At 36.3% G+C, this 24560-nt stretch overlaps 1 protein-coding gene across 2 annotated transcripts in view; it reads left to right on the top strand.

Annotated features, from left to right (window-relative positions):
* The window catches only part of TMEM67 (transmembrane protein 67), a 52152-nt gene that overhangs the window by 9907 nt on the left and 17685 nt on the right, over positions 1-24560 (top strand). For both annotated transcript variants that reach the window (XM_044245300.1, XM_044245301.1), the window contains exons 4-18: positions 2154-2253; positions 3743-3812; positions 3908-3982; positions 9859-9921; positions 11041-11195; positions 11306-11414; positions 12179-12265; positions 12531-12596; positions 14696-14852; positions 15648-15771; positions 17293-17398; positions 19900-19956; positions 21015-21113; positions 23526-23624; positions 23874-23960. In XM_044245300.1, coding sequence (XP_044101235.1) covers positions 2154-2253; positions 3743-3812; positions 3908-3982; positions 9859-9921; positions 11041-11195; positions 11306-11414; positions 12179-12265; positions 12531-12596; positions 14696-14852; positions 15648-15771; positions 17293-17398; positions 19900-19956; positions 21015-21113; positions 23526-23624; positions 23874-23960 — 1454 coding nt within the window. The remainder of the gene's footprint in view (positions 1-2153; positions 2254-3742; positions 3813-3907; positions 3983-9858; positions 9922-11040; positions 11196-11305; positions 11415-12178; positions 12266-12530; positions 12597-14695; positions 14853-15647; positions 15772-17292; positions 17399-19899; positions 19957-21014; positions 21114-23525; positions 23625-23873; positions 23961-24560) is intronic.

Here is a 24560-nt window from a genome sequence, read left to right as displayed (position 1 = left end):
GAGGGAGAGAGAGCGAGCACAGGCAGACAGAATGGCAGGCAGAGGCAGAGGGAGAAGCAGGCTCCCTGCCGAGCAAGGAGCCTGATATGGGACTCAATCCCAGGACGCTGGGATCATGACCTGAGCTGAAGGCAGCTGCTTAACCAACTGAGCCACCCAGGCGTCCCCCCAAAATGCTTTTAGTACTTATATGTCTCTATACAGTCCTGAAAATACTTATATGTTGTCATACTTATTTATTTATAAATATTTGTTGACAAAATAAACGTTAAAATAAATTTTTGAAACTTCATTTAACAAAAGGGCAGTTAAGCTAAAAGGCCATAGCTAGCCCCAGTTCAGTACGAGCAGACTGTTGTCATCATGTAAGAAAATAGGTCTCTATGAAATCAGACTTTCCTCTCCAATTTTAAGTTCTTCAAATTAAAAAAACGTTTATTGAGCACTAACTGCTAGGTGCTGGGATACAGCAGTCAATCAAACTTAGGTTCTAGGGGCAAGAGGAAGACAGTAAGCAAATGAATAGTGTATGCCAGGGGTGGTAAGTGCTATGAAGACAAATAAGGCAGGGCAAGAGAGAGAGAGAGCAAGTGTTATTTTACATGTATGATCATGGAAGACCTCTTTGGAAAGATGACATCTGAGCAAAGATTTGAAGGAAATGAGGGACAAAGCCATGTAGATGACCAGGGGACTCAGGCTAGCAAGTATGAAGATCCTGAGATGGGAAAGTTTATGTTCAAGGAGCAGCAAATACACCAATGTGGCTGAAGCAAACAAGGGTGTGGAAAGAAGCGGATGATTTTGGAAATTTGGGGTGATTGTGTGCTGATCATGTAAGGCCTTTTAGGCTGTGATAGTGACCTTAGAAATTACCCCCAGTAAATGGAAGGGTATTGGAAGGTTTTGAGGGGATTGAAATGATCACACTTAGTATTGAAAAGCCTCATTCTAGCTCCTGCCTGGAGAATAGAACCAGGGCTCCAATTAGGAAGCTGTCATTAAAGTCCAGGTGATAGATGATAGCCCTTGGCCTGGGGTAGAGTTGTGAAAGTAGAGAGAATAATTCCATTTCTGGATATAATTTGAAAAAAAGAGCTAATAAGATTTGCACATCTATTTTTTTAATTTTAATTTTATTGTTTTTAACATGCAGTGTGAAAAGAAATAAGGAGACTCTAAGGACTGGGGCCCGAGTAAACGGTCCAATAGAATTGCCATTTAAGACGGGGATGACTAGAGAAGAAACAAGTCATTCATCTTTACTTTGGTTAAAATCATTTTTACCACTTTGTGAAAACTGAAAGTGTTATGGATAAAACATTATTGATAGCATTATGATTTGGACTAATGATCTTTGACCCATTTTCCCAATGCCGGTTCTCTGTTAATTCCCTTAGCCCCGAAGTAATTGTTGATCATTTTGATGTGTGTGCACATACATGTTTGTATGTCTGTTTCCTTCTAGAACCTTTTTTTCCTGTTTTTAAAATATACATTATAGCCACAAGAAATATAACTGGCATTTTTATATAAATGTTTCATACAGCATACTTTTTTCAGTTACCAGTATGATCTATAGATTACCTCATTCTTTCTAATCTACTCCATAGTATTTCATAGGTTGAATATACCATCATTTTGCTATTGTAAATATTTAGGTTTTCCAACAAGTAACACTTTAGTAAATGTCCTTATGCACATGGACAAGTGTTTCTGTAGGTTGGATGTCTAAAAATGAAATTATAGTGTTGAAGGGCATATGAATTTAAAATTTTAATAGGTACTACCAAAAACCCTGAAGTTGTAGAGACATTTCAGCTGTCTGTGAAACTACTACTTGTTTACAGTGGGTACTTGCATACCCACTGTAATAGAAACATGCAGGTAAGAAGTAAAAAACAAACAAAACAAAACTAGAGAAAAAAATGCTAATTTATTATTATGATTTGGAAAATTAGTTTTGTGTTTCTTTATGTGGGAATGAGGAAGTCTTCACTTTTCTATACTTTGTTTTGGTGGTGTTTAACATGCCTCTTCTGCAGATCAGGTATTTTGAGAATTATTAGAACAATAATTACTAGTGGGCTTTACAAAGTATGTAGAAACTTATTTGCTGACTTTGAGTTACAGTTTTGTTTTTAAATCTTTAGTGGAAAGAGCTGTTAATGGAACGTTGTTGTCTCAAGCAACTTGTAAGCTCTGTGATGAAAATGAAAACTCTTTTACAGTGGCAAATGCTTTAGGAAACAGGTAAGCCATATGCTGAGTGCTGACTTTTTAAATATCATCTTACACTTATATGGAATCTGTACCTTTTAAAAATACTTCCTATGATATCACTTTCCTCACAATAACTCAAAGAAGGATGGAAATAGACATTGACACATAAAGAAGGGGAAGCCTAGAGAATGAAACTGATTAGAGGTCAAGGCTTGGCTCAGTCTCTTATCGGTTGTTTGACCTTGGCAAACTTAGTAAGTCAGTCCTCCTGTCTTTAGAATGGAGATAAACCACCCACTTCATAGGCTTTTATCACAGCTCAGAAATCGATATGGGAATTTTTAGTGTAGTGTTTTAGAGAAAACGCTTAGTAAAAGGTAGCTGTTTTTGTTTGTTATTATGTAATTTCTACATAATCTATTATATATATATATATATATATGGCATTTAAGTATTAACTTCTGTTTACAGCATACTAGCTATGTGCCTAGAACTGTGCTTTGTAATAAAGTTATATAAAGAATATATTACTAAGTAAATGATAATTATAGTAACCCAAGAACCCTGATTTATAGCCCTATTCTCTATCACTTCCTGTTTCCCCTTCATACATGCATACACAAACACACATACACCCCTGTCTCTCTCTAATTCAGACATAATATCCCTATTTTAACCTCTTCAAATTTTTGTTGAGAGAGCTACATGATGACTTCCCTCTAAGCATAGTTTTCTCTTCAGTTTCCAAGATTAAAATAGAAAATACTTGAGTAGCTTCTGCTGGGTATACTTAGTGTTGGATCACTACTTAATCTTAGGCTGATATGGGTTGTGGTGTTCAAATATTGACTACTTGGCTGATGCCCAAGCCTTCTCTTCCAGTACCAACTCAAGCCTAGATCTGTGCCATGCCCCATCCCCTCCTACCTGCTCTATCTTACAAGTAATGAGTACAACAATTCAGTGTCCCCACTACTCTGGTGGATCCTATTCCTCCCTGTATATCATACATTAATGAAAAATATATTTTTCTAAAATAAATAAGGGTACTGAATGGACTTTGAAAGTGTTTATTGTAGGTTTGGTGAAGGAATAGATACACATATCTTTTTTAGCGTATGTTTCCTTTTTTGCGTTGTGACAGACAAAATAAGGAAATTAGATTTGATATAACTACATATGAAAACAGATTGGGTTTCATTTGTATGAGTTTTTTGGGCTCTTAATTGAGTGACTTAACCATCCCATTCAATATTATTTATGCCACTTGATATAGTTTCAAAAGAATGCTCTCCTATTATTGGTTAATTTTACTTATTTATTTATACCTTGCTTTGAAATAGAACGAATGATAATAAAATTAATCAAATCAATGTTAATATTTTTAATTTATTTATTACAGGTTATTACTTAGCTGAATGAATCTATTCTAATTCAGCATTTAGGAAGACAAGTGTTTGATGAAATTAGGTCTAGCATAATTCATTGACATTTAAAAATTTTTTTGTTATGTTGACAGATGTGTCCGATGCGAACCAACATTCATCAATACCAGCAGGTCCTGTACCTGTTCAGCACCGAACATTTTAGTAAGGCTAATCAAATTAATAAGGCATATATTTTAAAATTAAGTTGGTTATACCTTTCCATAAACTATTTTCTTATTTATTTTTTATTTATGAAGACAGGGGGATTATGTTTCAGCAAAACAGGGAATTTTCCTTCACGTGTAATTTCATCTGCCCGTTATGGAGATCTTGTGAGTATGTTGTAGTTTTTTTGTTCCATCCTTGTTGTGTACTTCCTTTGCTCATTATTCTGGGACTAAAATGAGAAACAGTTCTGTATAAGTCACTTTAAAACAGAAATTATCAATCTGAGAAACATTAACAACTCAGCGTTATTATTTATAAGTACCGTTCCTCTTTTCTCTACCTTGGCTCATCCTTTTTTGGTGATCTCCAGATGTTTAAGCGGGAAAGTTCTTTTATAGATCCTATAAAGATGCCGCAGTGTTTATTAAGAGCACCAGAGACTCTTGACTTGAACCCTGGATTTGCCAGTCACTAATTATATAATCCTTGGACTTAATATTTCTAAACTTCAGTTTTATGGTCTATCTGTACATTGGATATAGTAATCAGACGTACCTCATAGTACCTACACATGGTAATCACTGGAGAAATGAGGGTTATTCGTATCTGGCCAGGTTCTTTATTTTGTAGTTGAGAGCATGGAGGCCTAGGGTTAGAGCCTTTGCAACAATTGCTTGTCTACGTCTGCTTTGTAAAATGGGAAGAAAGTGAATGAACTTGAACTGAGGAGATCATGAATCCAAGGGAATAGGAATTAGATGACTAACTAGAAGTTAGTTAATGAGCACTGAAAATACCCAGTATGCCAGCAGAGCTGGGGGTAGACAGGCTAGGATCTGGTTGCTCAAATCATTCTTAGATCAGTGGGAGTAGTTAGGAGGAATTGGAGGACAACCATGATGAAGGTAGAATCTGGGCTCTTGAAAAATAAAGCAAAACTTCCACTTCTCCAGTATTGTCTTATTGGTGTGATAGGCAAATACCAAATATTTGCGAAACAACAAAATAAACTAAGATAGGGGTATAGATACAGAGCTCTGAGATCACCCCAAAATTAGCTCCTTAGCAATAAGATAGATATCTTCTGGAGTGTTCTTCCCCAGTCTCAGGTTATAGTGACCTTCTGTATATCATTGTCAAACTTGTAGACCTTTATTTTTATTTTTTTTTCTTTTTTCCCTTTTTAAAATAATTCTGTCAAAAGTACCAATAAATTTCCTTTTCCTCTTTGGTGTCATATCAGTCATACAGAGCTCCCCTCTCTTTCAGTCTCTTGATCTGGAACATGTCTTTAGTCTTTTCCTGCCTTACATGAACTCAACAGCTTTGAAGGTTATAGGCCTTATAGTCTATGGGATGACCCTTGACTGGGTCCATCCAGTTTTTCCTCATAATCAGGACGTGGTTGGCAGGAAACCATAAAAAAATGTCTTGCTTTTCTCAGTGCATTGTACCATAACAGAGGGCATGCAGCATTCATATGTCCTTTCCCTGGTGATGTTAACTTTGATCACCTGCTGTCAAGCTGCCATGTCTGCTCTAAGGGTACCATTTTTCCTTTTGTTATTGATTAGTATTTTGTGAGGAGAATTTTCAAGAATGTGCTTTGTCTTCACCAAACATTAACAATAAGTAACAGTAAGCTTTAGTCTCCTTTGGTGATGCTTGCCTTTATCAACCACTACTATGAGGTTGCCAAATGTTTCCATCATTCTGTCTACATTTATTAATTAACCTTCTACTGTAAGGACGTAGTTCCCCTTCTTCCCATTTATGTATGTATTTGTTTATTAATGTCAGTATAGATTAGTGAGTTCCTATTTTATTCAGTTGGTTGTAATCCAATACATGCATTGTTTTGATATTCAGGTTGTCCTAGATTTAGCCACTGAAGGCCCTTCAAGTTGGCTCCAATACCTTTTTGATATATCTCCATCATTCCTTGAGGATTTCTTTCCTTTCTGGCACAAGAAGATTTCCAGGTTCATTTTGTACTTTTCCTACATCATTCTTGGAATCAACCATTCCTCTAAGAATTTGTGGAGGATAATATTTAGAAACCAGGATTACCACACTTGGTATACCCTTTTAGGAGACATAGCTAAAATACACAAACACACACACTTATATACATATATATATTTATAACTATTTATTTTATATATATATATAGAAGTAAATGAGTTCATACTGATACTTGCAATTCTAAAGCAGTTCTTCAGTGTTCCTTCTAACCTTTTCTTTTGACAGATTTTCAGTACCTTCTCCAGTAGTGAGAAATCTGGGTCTCATCCTCACTTAATTTGTTTGTTCAGTCTAACAGTCTTTGAACCATACTGCTGTCTTCCGTACCACCTCCACATCCTCCCTTCTTCATGCCACTGTGCAGTAGATCCAGTGCAGACTTCTCTGTTAAGAAAAGGTGGGCATGGGCCCCTGGGTGGCTCGGTTGGTTAAGCAACTGCATCAGCTCAGGCCATGATCCTGGAGTCCCAGGATTGAGTCCTGCAAAGGGCTCCCAGCTCCACGGGGCATCTCCTTCTCCCTCTGACCTCCTCCCCTCTCATGCTCTCTCTCACTCAAATAAATAAAGTCTTTAAAAAAAAAAAGGAAAAAAAAAGGAAAGGTGGGCAGAGAAAGGCAGTTCCCTTCTTAAAGTTAATCTGATTCAGTTCATGCATTTCTTCTAAACATATCAGTCTTGGACCCTGATGCTTTCCTAAGGACAAGTTTAGATACCTTGATTTTAAGTCACTTTAAAACGAGCATTGAGACAGGGTCCGTGTAGTTGTATGAGACATGTAAACAAATGTAGTTAAGATTATGTGACTATCTTGGCCCAGTCCTCAGCCTGGCAGGTGTAAGAACTCAGTTTTAGCAGTGCACCTGGAGGTTAGTCATGGCCTAAGGGACCAGTTCAAAATAATTCAACCCACAAGAGACTAGATAGATTGAAAAACCAGAATGCATGTTTATTAGTTTATGTTGACACTGTAATTGGCAGCTAGACTAAAGTACTTGTATGACCTTGATAATTTACACTTTTCCTAATTGGATAAGTGTGATTAGAACATGACATATCAAATGTTTTCTTGAACAATACAGAATTGGAATATAATTAGTTTTGTATAATTTTATGAGAGGCATTTATACCTGCCAATCAATAAAGAATTTTCTGTGTACATGGGTCAGTGTCTTCCCATTATCTTTCCCCAAAGATAGTAATAGTGATCTAGCATCTTATATGTTTTTCTCAACTTTTATTTTGAAAATTTCAAAATCACAGAGAAGCTCAAAGTACAATACCATGACTGTACATATATCTTTCACCTAGGTTAACCAGTCATTAATATTTTTCCATGTGCATGTAAAATGCATGCACACACACATACACACACACACACACTTTTTTTTCTTTCTGAGCCACTTGAAAGTAAGTTGTAGATGTATGACACTTTACTCCTAAACATTTTACTATGTAGTGCCTAAGAACAAGGGGGTTTTCCCCTGGTATCACACCAAAGAAATTTAAAATTAATGTAATAGATCTACCTGATATATTGTTCATTTCCAAATTTCCCCTCTTGTTCCAATAATGCCCTTTATGCTCCCTCCCCTTTCTGCAGGGGCAGGAGACAGGGAGGTGAGAATCCAAGGATCAATTTAAGGATCCCACGCTGGGGGCACCTGGGTGGCTCAGTGGGTTAAAGCCTTTGCCTTCAGCTCAGGTCATAATCCCAGTGTCCTGGGATCGAGCACGGATCTCAGCTCCATCTTGGGCTCTCTGCTCAGCAGGGAGCCTGCTTCCTCCTCTCTCTCTGCCTGCCTCTCTGCCTACTTGTGATCCCTGTCTGTCAAATAAATAAATAAAATCTTTAAAAAAAAAGATCCCACACTGCAATTAGTCTTTTAGTGTTCTTTAATCTAGACCCTACTCTGTTTCGCTTTTGTGGTTTTTGTTGTTGTTTTTGTTTTTATGCCAGTGACATGCAGAGTCAAGGCCAGCTCTCTTGTGGAGTGTCCCACAATGTGGACTTTTCTGATTGTTTTCTTATGATTAGACTCAGTGAAACATCTTTTTGCAAGAATATGATAAGGTGTTGTGGGCAGCCATTGCATCATAACAAAGAGCACATGTTAGGTGGTCCAGTTCCTGGTGATGCTAGATTTGATTGCCTGGTCACCATGGTATATGCCACTTCTCTTCATTGTAAAGAGACTGTGGTTAATAAGTTAGTCTGAGATTTTACTTTGAGCCTATGTAAATATACATTTAGTGGCCATTGATGAACCAATCTTGCCTGAATCAAGTTTTAAATTGGTCATTTCAGAATAATTTCACAGTTCTCTTACTCCATCTACATTTATTAGTTAGCAGTCTTCTGTAAAGAGTGCTTTCCTTTCTCTCTGTGCTTTTTTCTTTCTATTTTTTTGTGAACTCATGAAATCTTTTTTATTCAGTGTGTGATAATTGTTTACTGTTATTTTTCTTTTTGAAGCTCAAATTGTCCCACATTTTGAGATAAGCTCTTGTGTTATTTTGACATGTCTCCTTCAGTCCTTTTGTACTTCCTTGGTTTCTCTGTACCATGCTCCAGGCTCACCCAATGTAATTTTTAATAGCTACCTAACACTCTCATTAATACACTGAAATTTACATAATTGTAGTGCCTTTGAATGTTTAGGTTTTCTATTATTAATAATATTGCTGTCAACCATTTTATGCAAATAGGTATGTTTTTCCTTTTGGAGAGGTTATTTCCTTAAGATAAATTTCCTGTTTTTAAATTCCTGGCTTAAAATGTGTGGATATTATTTTATGAAAGGATCATGCAGCTTTAACACTGCTGCTAAAATTGTCTGTGGGTTTATTTTACATGAATTTCCAAGCACTGCTTGGAAAATCATTGCTTTCCATTTTTAAACTAAAAAACTGGATGGCTCAGTTGGTTGGGCAGCTGCCTTCGGCTCAGGTCGTGATCCCGGCGTCCTGGGATCCAGTTCCGCATCAGGCTCCTTGCTCGGCAGGGAGCCTGCTTCTCCCTCTGCCTCTGCCTGCCATTCTGTCTGCCTGTGCTTGCTCTCTCGCCCTCTCTCTCTGATAAATAAATAAAATCTTCAAAAAAAAATTAAAAAAAAACAAAAAAAACCCTATTTTTTTAATGTTATCTTCAATTTTATACACAGATGAGTTTTTTTCTTAAAAAGGGAGAATTTTTCCTCCTTAAAGAAATGAAAATAGTGACTTATGATTTTATTTTAGATTTTTTGGGTAGCTATGGTGCAATGTTCCTTATAATTTGGCTTTATCTCCTCTGTACATGTCCAGTAAATTACCCTGAATGGTGTTTCTTGGTATGTCATTTTTTTAGCAAGATATGCAGATAAGCTTATCCACTGCTCCAAAGCAGTGGTTCTTAGCCAGAGATTTGTATCTGCAGCTTTCAGAGCCCATGCATGCCTTGGTTCTTCCTGGAGATTGATTTGGAATGTAGCCAGGCATTTTTTGTTCTTAGGAAATCCCACGGGTGATTATAATGTTCATTGTTGAGAATCACCACTTTAGAGATTTTAAATGTTAGTTCTATACATATCCCCAGTTTCCTGTTGCTTAGAAATCATTCATAAATATTTCTCTTTTATTACTGGCCAATTTAGTGCAGCATAATAATCCTAAATCAGCAAATGTTAACAATGAAATACTAAATCAGTATCCAGGTTTTCTTTTATTTTCTTGCCATTTTGTTCTTTGTTTTTTGTATTACTAAAATGGGCATAGTATTTTTTTTTTTATTATAGACACACTTTGTTTCTTTATATCTTTTGCCTAAGTGACATGATTTTGCAGTACAGTCCCTACTTGTAATAACTGAGTTCGGTTAGAATTCTTATATTTCCATTAAAACTATTTTCTTACAACATTGAGAAAGTAATAATAGCCATTTCCCACTGGAAAATATGCATACTAATGTTTTCCTAGCGATGTACGTAAGAAATCTTCATTTGAATTTAAAACCAAAACTTACCTTTTTGTGAACAGGGCATGTCTTTCACTTCAGAATGGTTTGCAAAGTATTTGCAGTCATCAGCAGTTGCTTGTTGGGTAAGTTTGAATTTTTTAAAAGTAACTTTATTTCAAAAAAAAAAAGTAACTATTTCATTTTGAAGACTTGTGCACCTTTTTTTGCCCCAGATAATCAAAGTCTTCTCAGTAGATATGTCTTCTTGGTCATATAATATAAGAAGAATAAGTCATTTCTAGTGGAAAGAAAATACACAAAATTGAATGTCTTCCAGCTTGTTTAGCTGGGATTGAGTGTTGGGGGAAAGTGATTCATGCTGTCATTTAGTAAATGTTTATTAATGACCTACTACATGCTAGACCCTGTTCTCAAATCAGGTTATGTATTTCAGAAAGAGACAGGAGAAAAAAGGTCCCTCACAGAATTATATTCTAAGTAAATGCAGGTGGTTCTGAGTGCTATAAAGACAAATAAACCAGTATAAAGAGCATAGAGAATGGAGGGAGTACTATTTTGTTTAGGGTGGTCAGGATATGTATCTCTGAGGATGAACAAAGCCCTGAAGGAAGTGAGAGTGAACCATGTAAATATCCAGGGAAAGAATGGTCTAAGCAGAGACCACAGCAAGTGCAGAGGTTCCAAAGCAGGAGTTCTCTGGTACGTTCATGTTTAAGAAAAGGAAGGACGGTAGAGCAGCCAGAGCAGAGAAAGTAAGGGAAAGTGGAGAGTTGGATTTGGAGATGAAGGGGGTGGCTATGGCGAGGACCTGGAGTTTACTGTAAGGGGTATAGAAGGATTTTGTGCAAAGGAAAATATGATTGAACTTAAGGTTTTGAAAGGCTCACCAGCATGGAGAGGAGATTTGCCAGAAACAGGGAGACCAGTCAGCAGAGTATTTCAGCAATCTGAGTGAGAGCTTGGACCCATAGCCAAGAATGGTAGCATGAAATGAAAGAAGTTCACTTTCTGGATATACAGTGAAGACTGAGCCAACAGGGTTTTACTGAGGAGTTGGGTATGGGAAGGGAAAGAAAGATCACTGCAATGTTTGATTTGAATAACTATAAAAATGGAGTTGCCTCTTATAAGGAAAACTGAGAAGTTTGAGAGGCAAACTCAACAAATTTGTTTTCTTTCAAATATAGTTATTAAAGTTATTAAGGTCCATGTTACATTTCTTTGCCATGGTTCTCTCATAGGTGTATGCCAATCTAACATCTTGCCAAGCTCTCGGAAATATGTGTGTGATGAACATGAATTCTTATGACTCTACCACTTTTGATGCATGCCAACTGTTTCAGTTTATCTTTGAAAATACTGCTGGACTGCGCACCGTTCATTCTATTTCATTTTGGTAAAGATATCCTGATTGATGAACTGTCATTTTAGCCAAATTCAGTGTAGTTACTTTCACAAATATTAACATTGGTACCCCATTATTAAAACAACTGTAATTGTTTACAGGAGACAGAATCTTCCATGGCTGTTCTATGGAGACCAGCTAGGATTAGCACCTCAAGTACTCAGTACCACACCTCTTCCTACAAATTTCAGTTTTAAAGGGGAAAACCAGGTATAAATCACTAGATTATTAAAGAACAACTATATTTTGATTTACAGTTTTAAAAGGTAATAAGAATGTTGTTAGTCATAATTCTTGATTTTTTAGGTTGTTTCTAAAAATGTGATTACTAAACTAAACCTAAATATCAGCTGCTTGTAGGAATTAAACGATATAGCAGTTAGCAGTCTTACCTGAGTCTGTGGATTCTTCTGGATGATGTGGTTGTGGTGGCAAGTAGCACTTGTGGGACTGGGAAGGTTGTTTATATCACCAAATGCCAGACAGACCCAGTCTTCCTGTATCTCTGCATTTCTAAGAAGTGCTTCTAAAGGTTGATTGGGACTCTGGGACTCTGTGCCATTTCCTTAGCACTTCACAGATACAAATTTTTATCTTCAGCTTTTTGAGCTTCTAGAATGATGGTATAGATGATTCTTCTACCTACTAACTCCCCAACCATTCTACACATGCAAACACGTGCAAACACACACAGACACACATACTCGTAACAGGTGTGAAAGGAGGTTATCCATCACTAGCATTGCCTCTCAATTCTGGAATAATAGTTTTAATGCAAAACACCGTTCATTTATTTTAGGTGTGTTTAATAATAAAGATACTTAGATTAATTTTGCTTCTAAGTAAAGATAATCTGAATATTTGATTTTTGGGAAAAGAAAGGATCAGTCAACCTTGACTGTTTCTTTATGGAATACTGCACTGCTTCTTCTAGAGTCTGTAATGTTATTTTATTCTTGTTTTTACTTAATCAGAATAGAAAACTGAAGTTTGTTGCTGCTTCCTATGATGTAAGAGGAAATTTTCTCAAGTGGCAAACTTTAGAAGGAGGTATTTTACAGGTGAGCATACTTCTAGCTAAAGAATTACTAATGTGCCTTGGTTTTGCTTCAGGCAAAAATGAGGGAAAGACTTGATATTTACTAGATTACAGTATCACTTACATGCTACAGTTGGTTTTTATCTTGTGCTTTAAATGGGAATTTCTTAAAACTACTTTAAGTGGTATTATATAAAGCATATGTTATGTCAAGGTTTAAGAACTCTTGACTATAAGTGAAGAAACATTATTCTGAAATATTTATCAGTTGTGTTCTTTTGCTATAGCTTTGTCCAGACACAGAGACAAGACTGAATGCTGCTTATTCTTTTGGAACAACCTATCAACAAAATGTAAGTTTCAACTATAATAGTTTATATTTTAGCTTCATTTTTCACATCAGCAATAATTGGAATGATCCTTGAATTTTTGAAACCTTTTTAATACTAATGAATAATTTCATAGATATATTTTATTAATTGGATACAGAAAATCTTGGTATCTATAGAGTTTAAACATATAATGTAAGATTTTCATAATTATTATTTATCTACTTCTAGGCATATAGGTCTTAAAAATAATATTTATTTCAAGCATTTTATTAATTTTTTAAAATTTTATTTATTTATTTGTGAGAGAGTCAATGTGAGAAAGAGAGAGATAGAGAGATCATAAGCAGGGGAAGGGTAAAGAGTGAAACAGACTCTCTGCTGAGCAAGAAGCCTGACTTGGGACTTGATCCCAGGACCCTGGATCTTGACCTGCGCTGAAGGCAGATGCTTAACCAACTGAGCCACCAAGATACCCTATTCCTGAGCATTTTAGAATAAAGTAAAAATGTTATTAAGTTAATAAGTAAAAGTGCTTCTTTTTCTGTCCTTCCATACTTTTTCTCCTCTCTTCCCTCCCTGACCTTCCTTCCTTTGGGAACCCATTTTTGAAATTACAGTATGGTACAAAGGAATATTACAAGCCATTAAACTTTTGTAAGACATTTGCTTGTCTACAAAAGTACTTCTTGATAAAATGCATATACACACACCATAGAACAAAACTGTTATTTCAGTTTTGTTAAAACTACAATGAAAAATGTCATCATGGAAACCAGATTGGAATACAATAAGTCTTTTTAACAGTAGTTATCTCTGGATGGTGGGATTACAAGTGATTTATTTTTTTATTTTTTATATTTTCCAAATCCTATATCATGAACATGAATTTACTTTTTTTTTTAATCATAAATGATTTAGATGTTATTTTAAAAAGAAGAAAGAAATACTATTATATGTTTACCATGAGCCAGGAGAACCAACCCTGATTAAATGCCTGCTGCTGGATGTTCAGCATTTTATCCTTGTTATCTCATTTGATCTGCAGAATAACTGTGAGATATAAATCATATATATATACTTATATATATGCTTCATAAATGAAAAATGGTGCTCGGTGAGATTAGTTAATTTACTTAAGGTCTTGGATCAGACAAATTGTGGAAGCAGTGTTCGATTAGGCTTAAAATCCCTGGTTTTTCCATTGAACCTGGCTGCCTCTGAAGTAGTTCACAGCCTACTAGAGAAGACAGCTATATAGACAAAGAATGGCAAAAATGTGGAATGTGGTGTATTTAAGGTGCCATATTGTTACAAAGGAGGAGTCATCAGCAATCCCTGGGGAAGTATTAAAAGACTTTTCAGGATGAGTGACATTTGGGCTTATAGAACAAATATAAATTTACCAGGGAAGCTCATTGGAGAAGGGAATGTCAGGCAGGAATGTTTGCAATGTCAGAGAGAAATAGAATACTGTATCGTATTTAGGAACTGCAAGTAGATTAGTATGAATGGACCATAGACTGGTAGGGAATAGTGGAAGATAGGCCTGACTCTATTAAGGGAAGCTGAATCATAGACAACATAGTACATCAGGAGAAAGAATTAAGACCTTATCCCATAGGACAGTGGTTTTCAACTTTTTCACTGATGTACACTTAATGTTGAGAATGAAGGCATACCCTCTTCATCTGTGTTAATAGGACAAGAACCAGGCAGTTCTTTATTCTTAGTTCTTTTGGCCCTTAAAAAGAATCCTATTTAGGGGCATCTGGGTGGCTCAGTGGGTTAAGCCTATGCCTTCGGCTCAGGTCATGATCCCAGGGTCCTGGGATCAAGCCCCGCATCAGGCTCTCTGCTGAGCATGGAGCCTGCTTCCCTTCCTCTCTCTCTGCCTGCCTCTCTGCCTGCTTGTGATCTCTGTCTGTCAAATAAATAAATAAAATCTTCAAAAAAAAAAAAAAGAATCATATTTATAGTGTTCAAGTTTGGAAATCACATGGAAATGCATGTAAACAAGATAGCTTAAAGATACTTTATTTTACAAAATTAAAAAATGCTTTAAAAATACTAAATATGCTTTCTAATTTTCAGTGCTTTCATTTTTTTCTTTTATTTTCCAGTGTGAGATTCCTCTTTCTAAGATCCTAACCGACTTTCCCTCTCCTATATTTTATGATGTGTACCTTGAATATACTGATGAAAATCAACACCAATATATTTGGGCTGTACCTGTGTTAAACCTAAATCTTCAATACAATAAAATACTTGTGAACCAAGGTAAGGCATCTGTATGCTCTTTCTCTGAGTTAAAAACCAATAAATAAGTCAACCAGCATGATAATTTAGTAAATCATGGGTTATAAAAAAGAGTATGGATTTTCTCTTATTATATAATTTTACATAGTTTGCCAAAAAGTAAAATAATAAGACTGCTGGAATATTTGGACATTTTTACCAAACATGTCAGGCTTACTGTTAAGAAATTAATATTATTGGGCGCCTGGGTGGCTCAGTGGGTTAAGCTGCTGCCTTCGGCTCAGGTCATGATCTCAGGGTCCTGGAATCGAGTCCCGCATCGGGCTCTCTGCTCAGCAGGGAGCCTGCTTCCCTCTCTCTCTCTCTCTGCCTGACTCTCTGCCTACTTGTGATCTCTCTCTGTCAAATAAATAAATAAAATCTTAAAAAAAAAAAAAGAAATTAATATTATTGCTTAAGTGTAAGCTGGGAAAAATTAGTAGAACTATAAATTGGGGCTATGCTTCTTCAAGCTGTTCTCAAGCTGCTTTTTGGATAAATTCACTTATTTTGTTCTTGTATCAGAAAATCCTTCTTACTAGGTAATTTGCAGGGAAAGTATCTTCCAAACAATCAAGATATTCAAGTGAGGTAGGGAAAGCTATTACCAGGAATTTCTTACAGCAATAGCTGTTAGTGCAGCCGTCTTACCTAAAACAGAGTGCACTAATTTTGTGTTTTAAATGTATTCAGTAAACTTCTCGAGAGCCATCTTGAACAATTTGAAGGTATTTTTTTTAAATGCCATCTTTCTTTCTTTCTTTTTTATGAAAAAAGACAGTAGCTCTAGCAAATGGCTTCTGACTCGACGCATTTTCTTAGTGGACGCACTAAGTGGACGAGAAAATGACTTAGGAAGTCAACCAAGATTAATTCGAATTGCCACCCAAATATCACTGAGGTAAACAAACATCTGTTGCACTAAATTAAGCTTGGAGTGTACAGGATTTTAATGAAAGTGTTTACTAGAGATTATCCGAGGAAAACAGTAAGGACAACTGAATTGGAACAATAGGTAAGGTTTTTTAGATACCTGTGTCGATTGGTATACACCAGTTGAAGTGAGGAGCACCAAGGGAAGAATTATAGCAGAAGAACCCAAGGAGTTTTGTCAGAATTCATACTCTGGCCCTGCTGAATTAGAATGGGTTGAGAGGTAGAGAGGAATTGAATAGCAGTGGACTGAAATGGGAATGTTAGAAAGAGCCCACCCAGTGTTTGCAGTGGGTAGGCCTCCTGTGTGTTTTCACCTCCTTACTGGTCTATGTTTGCCCAGATTAAGTATCAACACCTCCATCTTCTTATGAAATCTTAACGATGACCCTACCTTAGAGTAGTGCCATGCAGCTCTTATTTCTGTTTTCATTATGAGATCTAGATCTAGATCATCATCGACTTTCCCACTCTAATATTTTTTGATGTGTACCTTGAGCACTGGTGAAAATCAACACCATCATCTTCTATGAGTCTGGCACTTGGAAGCACTTCAGTATCTTTTTTTCATTGTTATTTCATTCTGATTTTCATGTTAGTCTTATGAGGTATAAGCAGTACAGAAGCTCTATTATATATCTTGCTGAAGTCCAAATGTACTGTTTTTAGCATTCCCTCAATTTATTAGTGTATCACTAGTAAAAATGAAATGAGATCTAGTCAGGTCTGACCCAATCGTGGTGAAACCATGCTAGCCGCTAGTGTTTGGCACTCTCCTTTTTGAATTTACAAATTATACCCCATCCCTTGAATTCAGCAAAATACATTCCAGTATGTGCCATAAACAGTGCGGGATATAACACACATTATTTTGTTAAGAATTTATATTTCTCTTTTGTGTGTGTGTGTGTTTTTTTTAAAGATTCTATTTATTTATTTGACAGACAGAGATCACAAGTAGGCAGAGAAGCAGGCAGAGAGAGAGGAGGAAGCAGGCTCCCCGCTGAGTAGAGAGCCCGATGCGGGGCTCGCTTGACTCAGGACTCGATCCCATGACTCGAATCATGACCTGAGCCGAAGGCAGAGGTTTTAACCCACTGAGCCACCCAGGCGCCCCTGTATTTCTCTTTTAAAAATCAGGATGTTATCTCCCTTTTTCTAGGCTTTAACACTTCAGTCTTTACTGTTGCTCAGAAAGGGTTCACAGGGCTTCAGTGATTTCATTTGTGAACTTTATAAGACCTAGGTCAGGAAGAGTTTCTAATTTATCTCAGATGGTATATTTTAATATTAAAGTTTTTATATTACTTAAGATAGCTTGTGTTGGTACCACTAGTTTATGTTTGACCTTCCCTAGTCCTTATTAATTGGTTGGTTCTGAGGTCACCAAGACTATCCATATTTAAAAAAAAAAAAAAGAAAGAAAGTTAAGTGTATGTTTAAAAACTTAGATATATTTATAACTAGAAGTGTATTTTCTCATAAACAGCATCCACCTTGTACCCAACACGAAAAATGGAAACATTTACCCTCCTTTAATTACCATTGCATACAGTGACATTGATACCACAGACCCCAGCAGCCAGTCTGTGAAGGTGAGTCCCATGCTGGTCAGTGCCTCTGTATGTGTTAATGTGGTACTGATGCAGTGTACATTATAGTCAAAGGCTAGTAGTCCTTTTCCAGGTTTTAAGTAAATACTGCACTTAATATAATCAAGTCTTAAATTACTTTTTACTAATAATGATAAAGGTGAGTTCCTGTGGATCCTTCAGGTATAAAAAAAACAAGAATTAACTGTTTTTTCTAGACACCATTGGCAGCAGTCAGGCATCCCCGTTGGGGATCCTGGGGTATGCTGGGACACACAGCATCTGCTTCTGTCCTCTTTGGCCAACTTGCTTCCACTAAGATTTAGTTTCTTTGGTTAATTAAACCAGAAGCTCAAACTTTCAGGAGGCACGAGTGGTCTCTTCTCACCAGGCTTGCTCATTTGGTGGAAATCTACTTCAACAGGTAGAAAGAGATTCAAATTGTCAGTAGTTTATAACTAGTAGTGCCAAAGTGAAGTAGAGAATACAGTTTGGACTTGCAACCACGTCGGCATCCTCCTACTTCTCCAACTTAAAGTTAAGTTTAGAACTAAAGACCTCCGTGCCTGGGAGGTCCTTTGTGGGGGAGAGACCGCATACACCCTGAAGATGGGCTACACCAAAGGGAATGAGCCTATAAAAGGCTGAGTTCCTTCTCCCAACATCACCAGTTAGATAAAGCCTCTCTGCTTTGAGGAGGGGTTCATGACAGAGGGATAGAGAAAAAACGAGAGGTAATCCTTCTATACTTTTTCCTCAGAGAGATTAAATAAATATTCCCTTCCCTCTCTGGAAACATGAGAGCTGTATAAGCATTCCCTACCTCCAAACCTCACTAACAGCTTTTAATTTCCACTATTTTACTTTTCTAAATTTTAATGTTCTAGTTCCTATAGCCAGTTTTGGCTTCTCTTTTGTGCTTTTACTCTTCTTCCACTTGTGCTCCGCTGCTACTGGATTTAGGCTTTCATGAAGGAAAAGGCAGGCACATAGGATAACTTTTCTTGAAAGGATTTTACATCCTCATTTGTATGACCTAATTGGATGTTAAAATTAGTTTCCATTGCCTGAGCTTTTATGCACTGTAATAGGAGGAGAGAAAAATCCAGAATCAGGTTTAGTAACAACAAAAGACTGGCTGGTTTAAAATTTCCTGGGTAACCAAGAGTATATTTATCTTAAGATTAAAAACACTTCTGGTTCTTTTCTTTAACTATTTTAGTTGTTGTGTTTAAAATATTCCAAGAATGGTCTTGATAAATTAGAAAATAATAGATAGAAAAGGAATTGAGAGAGTCATGAAACTGTACTGATGAAGTCCACCTCAGATTCATTCTAAGTGTAGAATGTACAATTCTTTCATCATTTCTTAGTTTTTTATGACAGTTGTTATAAAAATTCTATATTAGTTAAGCATTCACCTACATCTCTGCTCTCTCACCAACAGCAAATAACTTCTCTCAGATTTTCTGAGCAGATCAGGCCGATCCCTTGGATTTCCCCTCAGATGAATTCCCTCCGATTTCCTCCTTAATGCTTCAAAATCTCTGTCTCATTATCCTTCCTGTCTCTTTTTCTCATTTTTAAGAACAAAGGACCTTCCTCTTTTCTTAAACTAATCTTCTACCTGTGCTTGTTTGCAGTATTTCTCCAGTATCCTGTTTCATCCCTAATCCCTTTTTCAGCCAGCTCCTCTCCTGGTCCCTTTCCTTTGCTTATAATAACCATCAAGTTGTCCTATCTTAAAAACAAAGTAAAACCACCAAACAATAAAATCTTTCCTCAATTCTGCCAGCCTTTTAGCTTGCTATTGTTTATCTTTCCTTGATTTCCCAACTGTTTACTCTCATCATTTGCAGTCTGGCTCTAGTCATTTTGCTTCTTTGAAAACCTCTTTCTGGAAGGCCAGCAATGAATTCCACATACACTGGCTTCATTTCTTTATAACTTGACATTCATACAACATTTGACATCATATTTCAAGACTCGTTCTTGAACTTTTGTTCTGTGATCTTGGTCAGACTTTGGTATGTAACCTCTCCTACCTCTCACAGTCCTGTTTTTCTGTCCTTTACTGGTTCTTCTTTCTCTTCTTACCTCTTAATACAGTGGTATCCCTAAGATTCTCGTTCGGCTTTTTGAATAATCTGCCTTCTTAGGGTGTAATTGTTGAGCCGGTTGCTAAATTCTTGGTGTATAAGATTAGTCTCATTCCTCAGTTATAAAACCTACCAGAAAATGAAATATCATTAGCTTGACTGCTGTTAAGAACCTAAATGAGTTCTTAATAAATCCCTCTTTCTTTTATGTATGTTCAAAAGGGATATTCAAAACATCATGAATAGTTCCTCAAAGTGTTTCCATTTATATATAAGTGAGGGTCCACTCTAGTAATACTGATAGATTAAAAGTATGGCATTTATATACAAATACATCTTTATAGTAAAAGTGGCTTTGTGTTATATAATTTCAGTATGGCTAATTTGCTTTCTTTTAAATATCAGGTTTCTTTCTCAGTCAAATATGAAATGAATCAAGGAGAAGCACAAGTCCAGACAGATGTAAGTTTAGTTTAACTTGTTAAAATATTTACAGTATATTTCTTAATTTAAAAATGTTTACATATACAGGGGAATTATCAAAATAGTTCTGCCATGTATCCTTCACCCAGCTTCCCCTAATGTTACCATCTTCCATAACCATAGTGCAATGATCACAGTAAGGAAAATAATACTGATGTAATCGTGTTAACTGATCTACATACTCTGAATTTCACAAGTTTTTTCACTATCCTTTTTCTGTTTTAGACCCAACTCAGGGTCGCATATTGCTTTGAGTGGTCACGTCTCCTTAGTCTCCTTTAATCTGTGACAGGACCTCAGGCTTTCTTTTTCTTTTAGAACCCTCCTACACTTTTGAAGTGTACTGGTCAATCATTTTGGCCTTCGATTGGTTTTATCTGATGTTTTCCCACAGTTAAATCAGGTTCATGTAGTTTTGACCCAGATACCACCAATAATGATGTTGTGTCCTTCTCAGTGCATCATTTCAGAAGGTACATGGTGTCAAGATGTCTTATTTCTAATGATATTAACTTGGATCATATACCTAAGGTGTTGTCTGTGAGGTTCTCCACTGTATTTTTCTATTTGTAATTAAGTATCTTGTGAGAAGATACTTTGGGAGGATGCAAATAATCTGCTTCTCATTATCCTTTTGGTCTCTAATTTTAGTATCCAATGATGATTCTTGTCTGTAAAAAGTATTACTGTAATGTCTGCCTGATACTGATTTTTCTATTTTTGCCATTTTTTCTATATTTGTTCAATGGAATTCTATAAGGAGCTGTCCCTTTGCTCACATAGATTTATTTATTCAATTATTTCTTTAAATCAGAATGAATTCCTGTATATTTATTTTATTCTAGTGATTATAGTTCATTACTATCTGTCTTCTTCCTCAAATTGTCCTAGATTTAGCCATTGGGAGTTCCTTCACCTTGGCCTCTATGTCCTTGCAGCACACCCTCCACCATTTTTTAGCACATCTTTATACTCTATTTGCATATTTGAACATGGATGAGGAAATTACATAAACTCCAAAATGTTCTTTTTTTTAGATTGCTTTGGGTGTTTTGGGTGGGCTGGCTGTTTTATCATCTCTTCTGAAGACAGCAGGATGGAAGAGGCGCATTGGGAGTCCCATGATTGATTTACAGGTATGAGCTCAGCAGTTTTAAAAGTATATTTTCATCTTTGACTACTTTGTAACCTCCTTTTAAGATATAGCTAGAGAACGGGACGCCTGGGTGGCTCAGTTGGTTGGACGACTGCCTTCGGCTCAGGGCGTGATCCTGGAGTCCCGGGATCGAGTCCCACATCAGGCTCCCAGCTCCATGGGGAGTCTGCTTCGCTCTCTGACCTTCCCCTCGCTCATGCTCTCTCTCACTGTCTCTCTCTCTCAAATAAATAAATAAAATCTTTAAAAAAAAAAAAAAAAAAAAAAAAAAAAAAAAGATATAGCTAGAGAACAAGTAAAAAATCGCCTTAAGTTTCCCTGGGGTATATAACTAGGAGAGGTACATGCATACCTTGTTCCCCTCCCACGTTGCTGTGTGCCAGGCCATACTCCCACCAGCCACGCTGTTCTGGTTTCCACACATCCTCACCAACGCCTGGTATTTTTCCAGCTTTTCCATTTTTTGCCAATCTGCAGTATAAGTAGTATATCATTGTTGGTTTCATTTTCACTTCTTTGCTTTTCATATACTTTATTAATCATTTGGGTTTCCCCTTCTGTAAACTGCCTGTTTATAGCCCTTGCAAATTTTTCTATTAGGTTTCCAGTTTTCTCTTGTTTATTTAAAGGAGTTTTTTGTGTTTTCTAAATATGAATCCCTTTTTGGTTTTTGATATTAAAATATCTCTTCCAAATATGACCCATCTGTTATCTTTATCTGTGTGTTACTTTGTTTGACAGAAACTCTAAATTTTGATATTGTCACATCTGATTAATTTTTCATATCCTTCTGGAATATTTTTTTTAGGAAAACCTTCCCAATCTCAAGATCTCCTCCCAAGTTTTATTCTAGTAACTATATAGTTTTACTTCCAATAGTCTTTTTTTAATTGATCTTTGTTTGTATTTTTATCTAATGTTTATTGAATATATGCTATATGCTAGGTGCCTTTTTAAGTTTTATTTATGATTTGTTTAATCCTAACAATAGCTCTGTGAAATTAGATACTATTATTATCATTTCCATTTTACACAGAATAAAATTATGGCAGAAGTAAAATAAACTCTCATTTAAAAATTTTTAATACAGGGGCACCTGGGTGGCTCAGTTGGTTAAGCAATTGCCTTCGGCTCAGGTCATGGTCCCAGAGTCCTGGGATCAAGTCCCACATTGGGCTCCCAGCTCCATGGGGAGTCTGCTTCACCCTCTGACCTCCTCTCTCATGTTCTCTCTCACTTTGTCTCTCTCTCTCTCTCAAAATAAATAAATAAAAATCTTTAAAAAAAATTTTTTTAATACATTTTTTTTTAAGATTTATTTATGTGAGAGAGAGAGAAAGAGTGAAGTGGGAGGGGCAGAGGATGAGAATCTTCAAGCAGACTCCCTCTGAGCATGGAGCCTGATGTAGGGCATGATCTCACGACCATGAGATCATGATTTGAACTAAAACCAAGAGTTGGACAATTAACTTACTGAGCCACCTAGGCACCCCTCTACTCATTTAATTTTTACAACTCAGTAATAGGTGCTATTTATTTCCATTGTGCTAATGAAGAACTTGAGAAAGGCAACATAGTGACTTCCTTGTACTGGAATATCTTCCTGACACCAAAGTCAGTGTGCCAAGGAATCAGAGGAGTGGGGCTTGGTTTACTGTTCAAAATAGAAAGAAAGGCTTTCCAGAGAAGTGAACTTTAGGATGCGTTGGGTTATCTGTGCATTGCACAAGTAGTCACTGAGGACCTACTTTCTTATTGCCAAGAATGCCACCAGGTGTTGGGGGATGTGATAGCAAAGACAGATCTGGTCTCTATTCTCAGAGTTCATGCGAGTTTGCCATAGAGAAGAAGGAAAGAATATTTGATGAAATAATAAACAGTGCCCATTTCATTCTATAAAATATTTGAAATGCAAGTTAATCATGGAGTAATTGGTTAGAACTGGCAGATGAGGCTAAAAAGTCCACTTTGGTCTACCTTGTAAAGGACTTTGTGGATCTGGAATTTATTAGCGAAGAGTCAGTGTACATTTTTAGGAAAGGTAGTGACACAGTCCAATTTGCATTTTAGAAAACTAACTCTGGTGGTAGTATGAAGGGCTGATTGGGGTGGAGGACTCCAAACTAGGAAAGAATTAGTAAGCATTGTAACTTTCTTAGGTGGTGAAAGATGAGAAGGGTTGGATAAGACAGGTGCTTTTGTGAATAGACTGAAAGGTACAAATCCAAAGGAATCCAGGAGGTGGCCACAGTTGGGCGTTATAACTGAGTGATCCATGGATACATCAAACAAGTCTTCAAGCTTAAGAAACTGGGTAGAGTATATATTACTGAAAGTGACAGTATAAATAGATTGAGTCTCTAACAATTATAATTCTCTTCTTAAATTGCAGACAGTTATGAAATTCTTGGTGTACTATGCTGGTGATCTGGCCAATGTTTTCTTTATCATCACTGTGGGAACAGGTCTTTATTGGCTTATTTTCTTCAAAGTAAGTGAGTTCCTGAATTTAACTTAAATATTAATACCTGAATAACTGGTAAGCTGTCCATATAATGGATCTATTTTTATTTGGGGGTATTTCTGATGAAGAGTATTGAGGCAAGTGCTAAACCACCATTTCTTGAATGTGATATTTATTGAATATCACCACCTTCCTTTTTTATGCTTCTTTGGTTTATAAATTATGTTTATTAAAAACCTTGTGTGGTCATATTTGACAGTGTAATTTTTATCATAGGCACAGAAATCAATCTCTGTTTTGCTACCAGTGCCCGCTCAGGAAGAACGTCTTGTTACTTATGTGGGATGTGCTTTTGCTCTGAAGGTAAGTTCCAAAGGACAGGTTCCTGAATTTAAAAGACCTGCTAATAAAGTTATAAGTCTTTAAAATTAAAATGCTTTCAAAGTCTTGGGTACAAAATTTAGTTTGATTTTTAAAGGAAGCATGAATTATTTTATTTTACCAAGGATGTCTACTTTTATTTATAATAGTTCATTCCGAAAATCAAGCTTAAGTGATTTTCCTAAGAAGCCATAGTAAGTATTTTTGGATTAATAAAAGTTAGAGCTAATCTGATAAAGTGATAATTCATTTTATGACTCTCTTTTTTAAAGTCTGATGATGCATTCATAATGGGATAAAATACCTTTGGGCATGAATTTTATCTTTTTAGTGGACGTAAAAGGTACCACCCTGAATAACATGATGAATTGGTCTTAGAATTTGTTTTCTCTTCCTCCATATTCCTTTTCTCCTCTTCCCATGGCATTCCCTCTCCCTATTTCATTGTTCTGTCAATGTATGTGAAGCTCCTTAACATGCCCCTGGTATATCCCATCCCATGGTCCTGTGATTATTCAGTGTCTGCTTTTCCCATTGATCTGTGAGCTCCTCGAAGAGTCATCCTATCCTTATCCTTTTATC

This window comes from Neovison vison, chromosome 4 (genome assembly GCF_020171115.1).
Source record: "Neovison vison isolate M4711 chromosome 4, ASM_NN_V1, whole genome shotgun sequence".
Lineage (NCBI taxonomy): Eukaryota > Metazoa > Chordata > Mammalia > Carnivora > Mustelidae > Neogale > Neogale vison.
The sequence above is the reverse complement of the archived record's forward strand: the minus strand, read 5'-3'. Positions and strand labels throughout refer to the sequence as shown.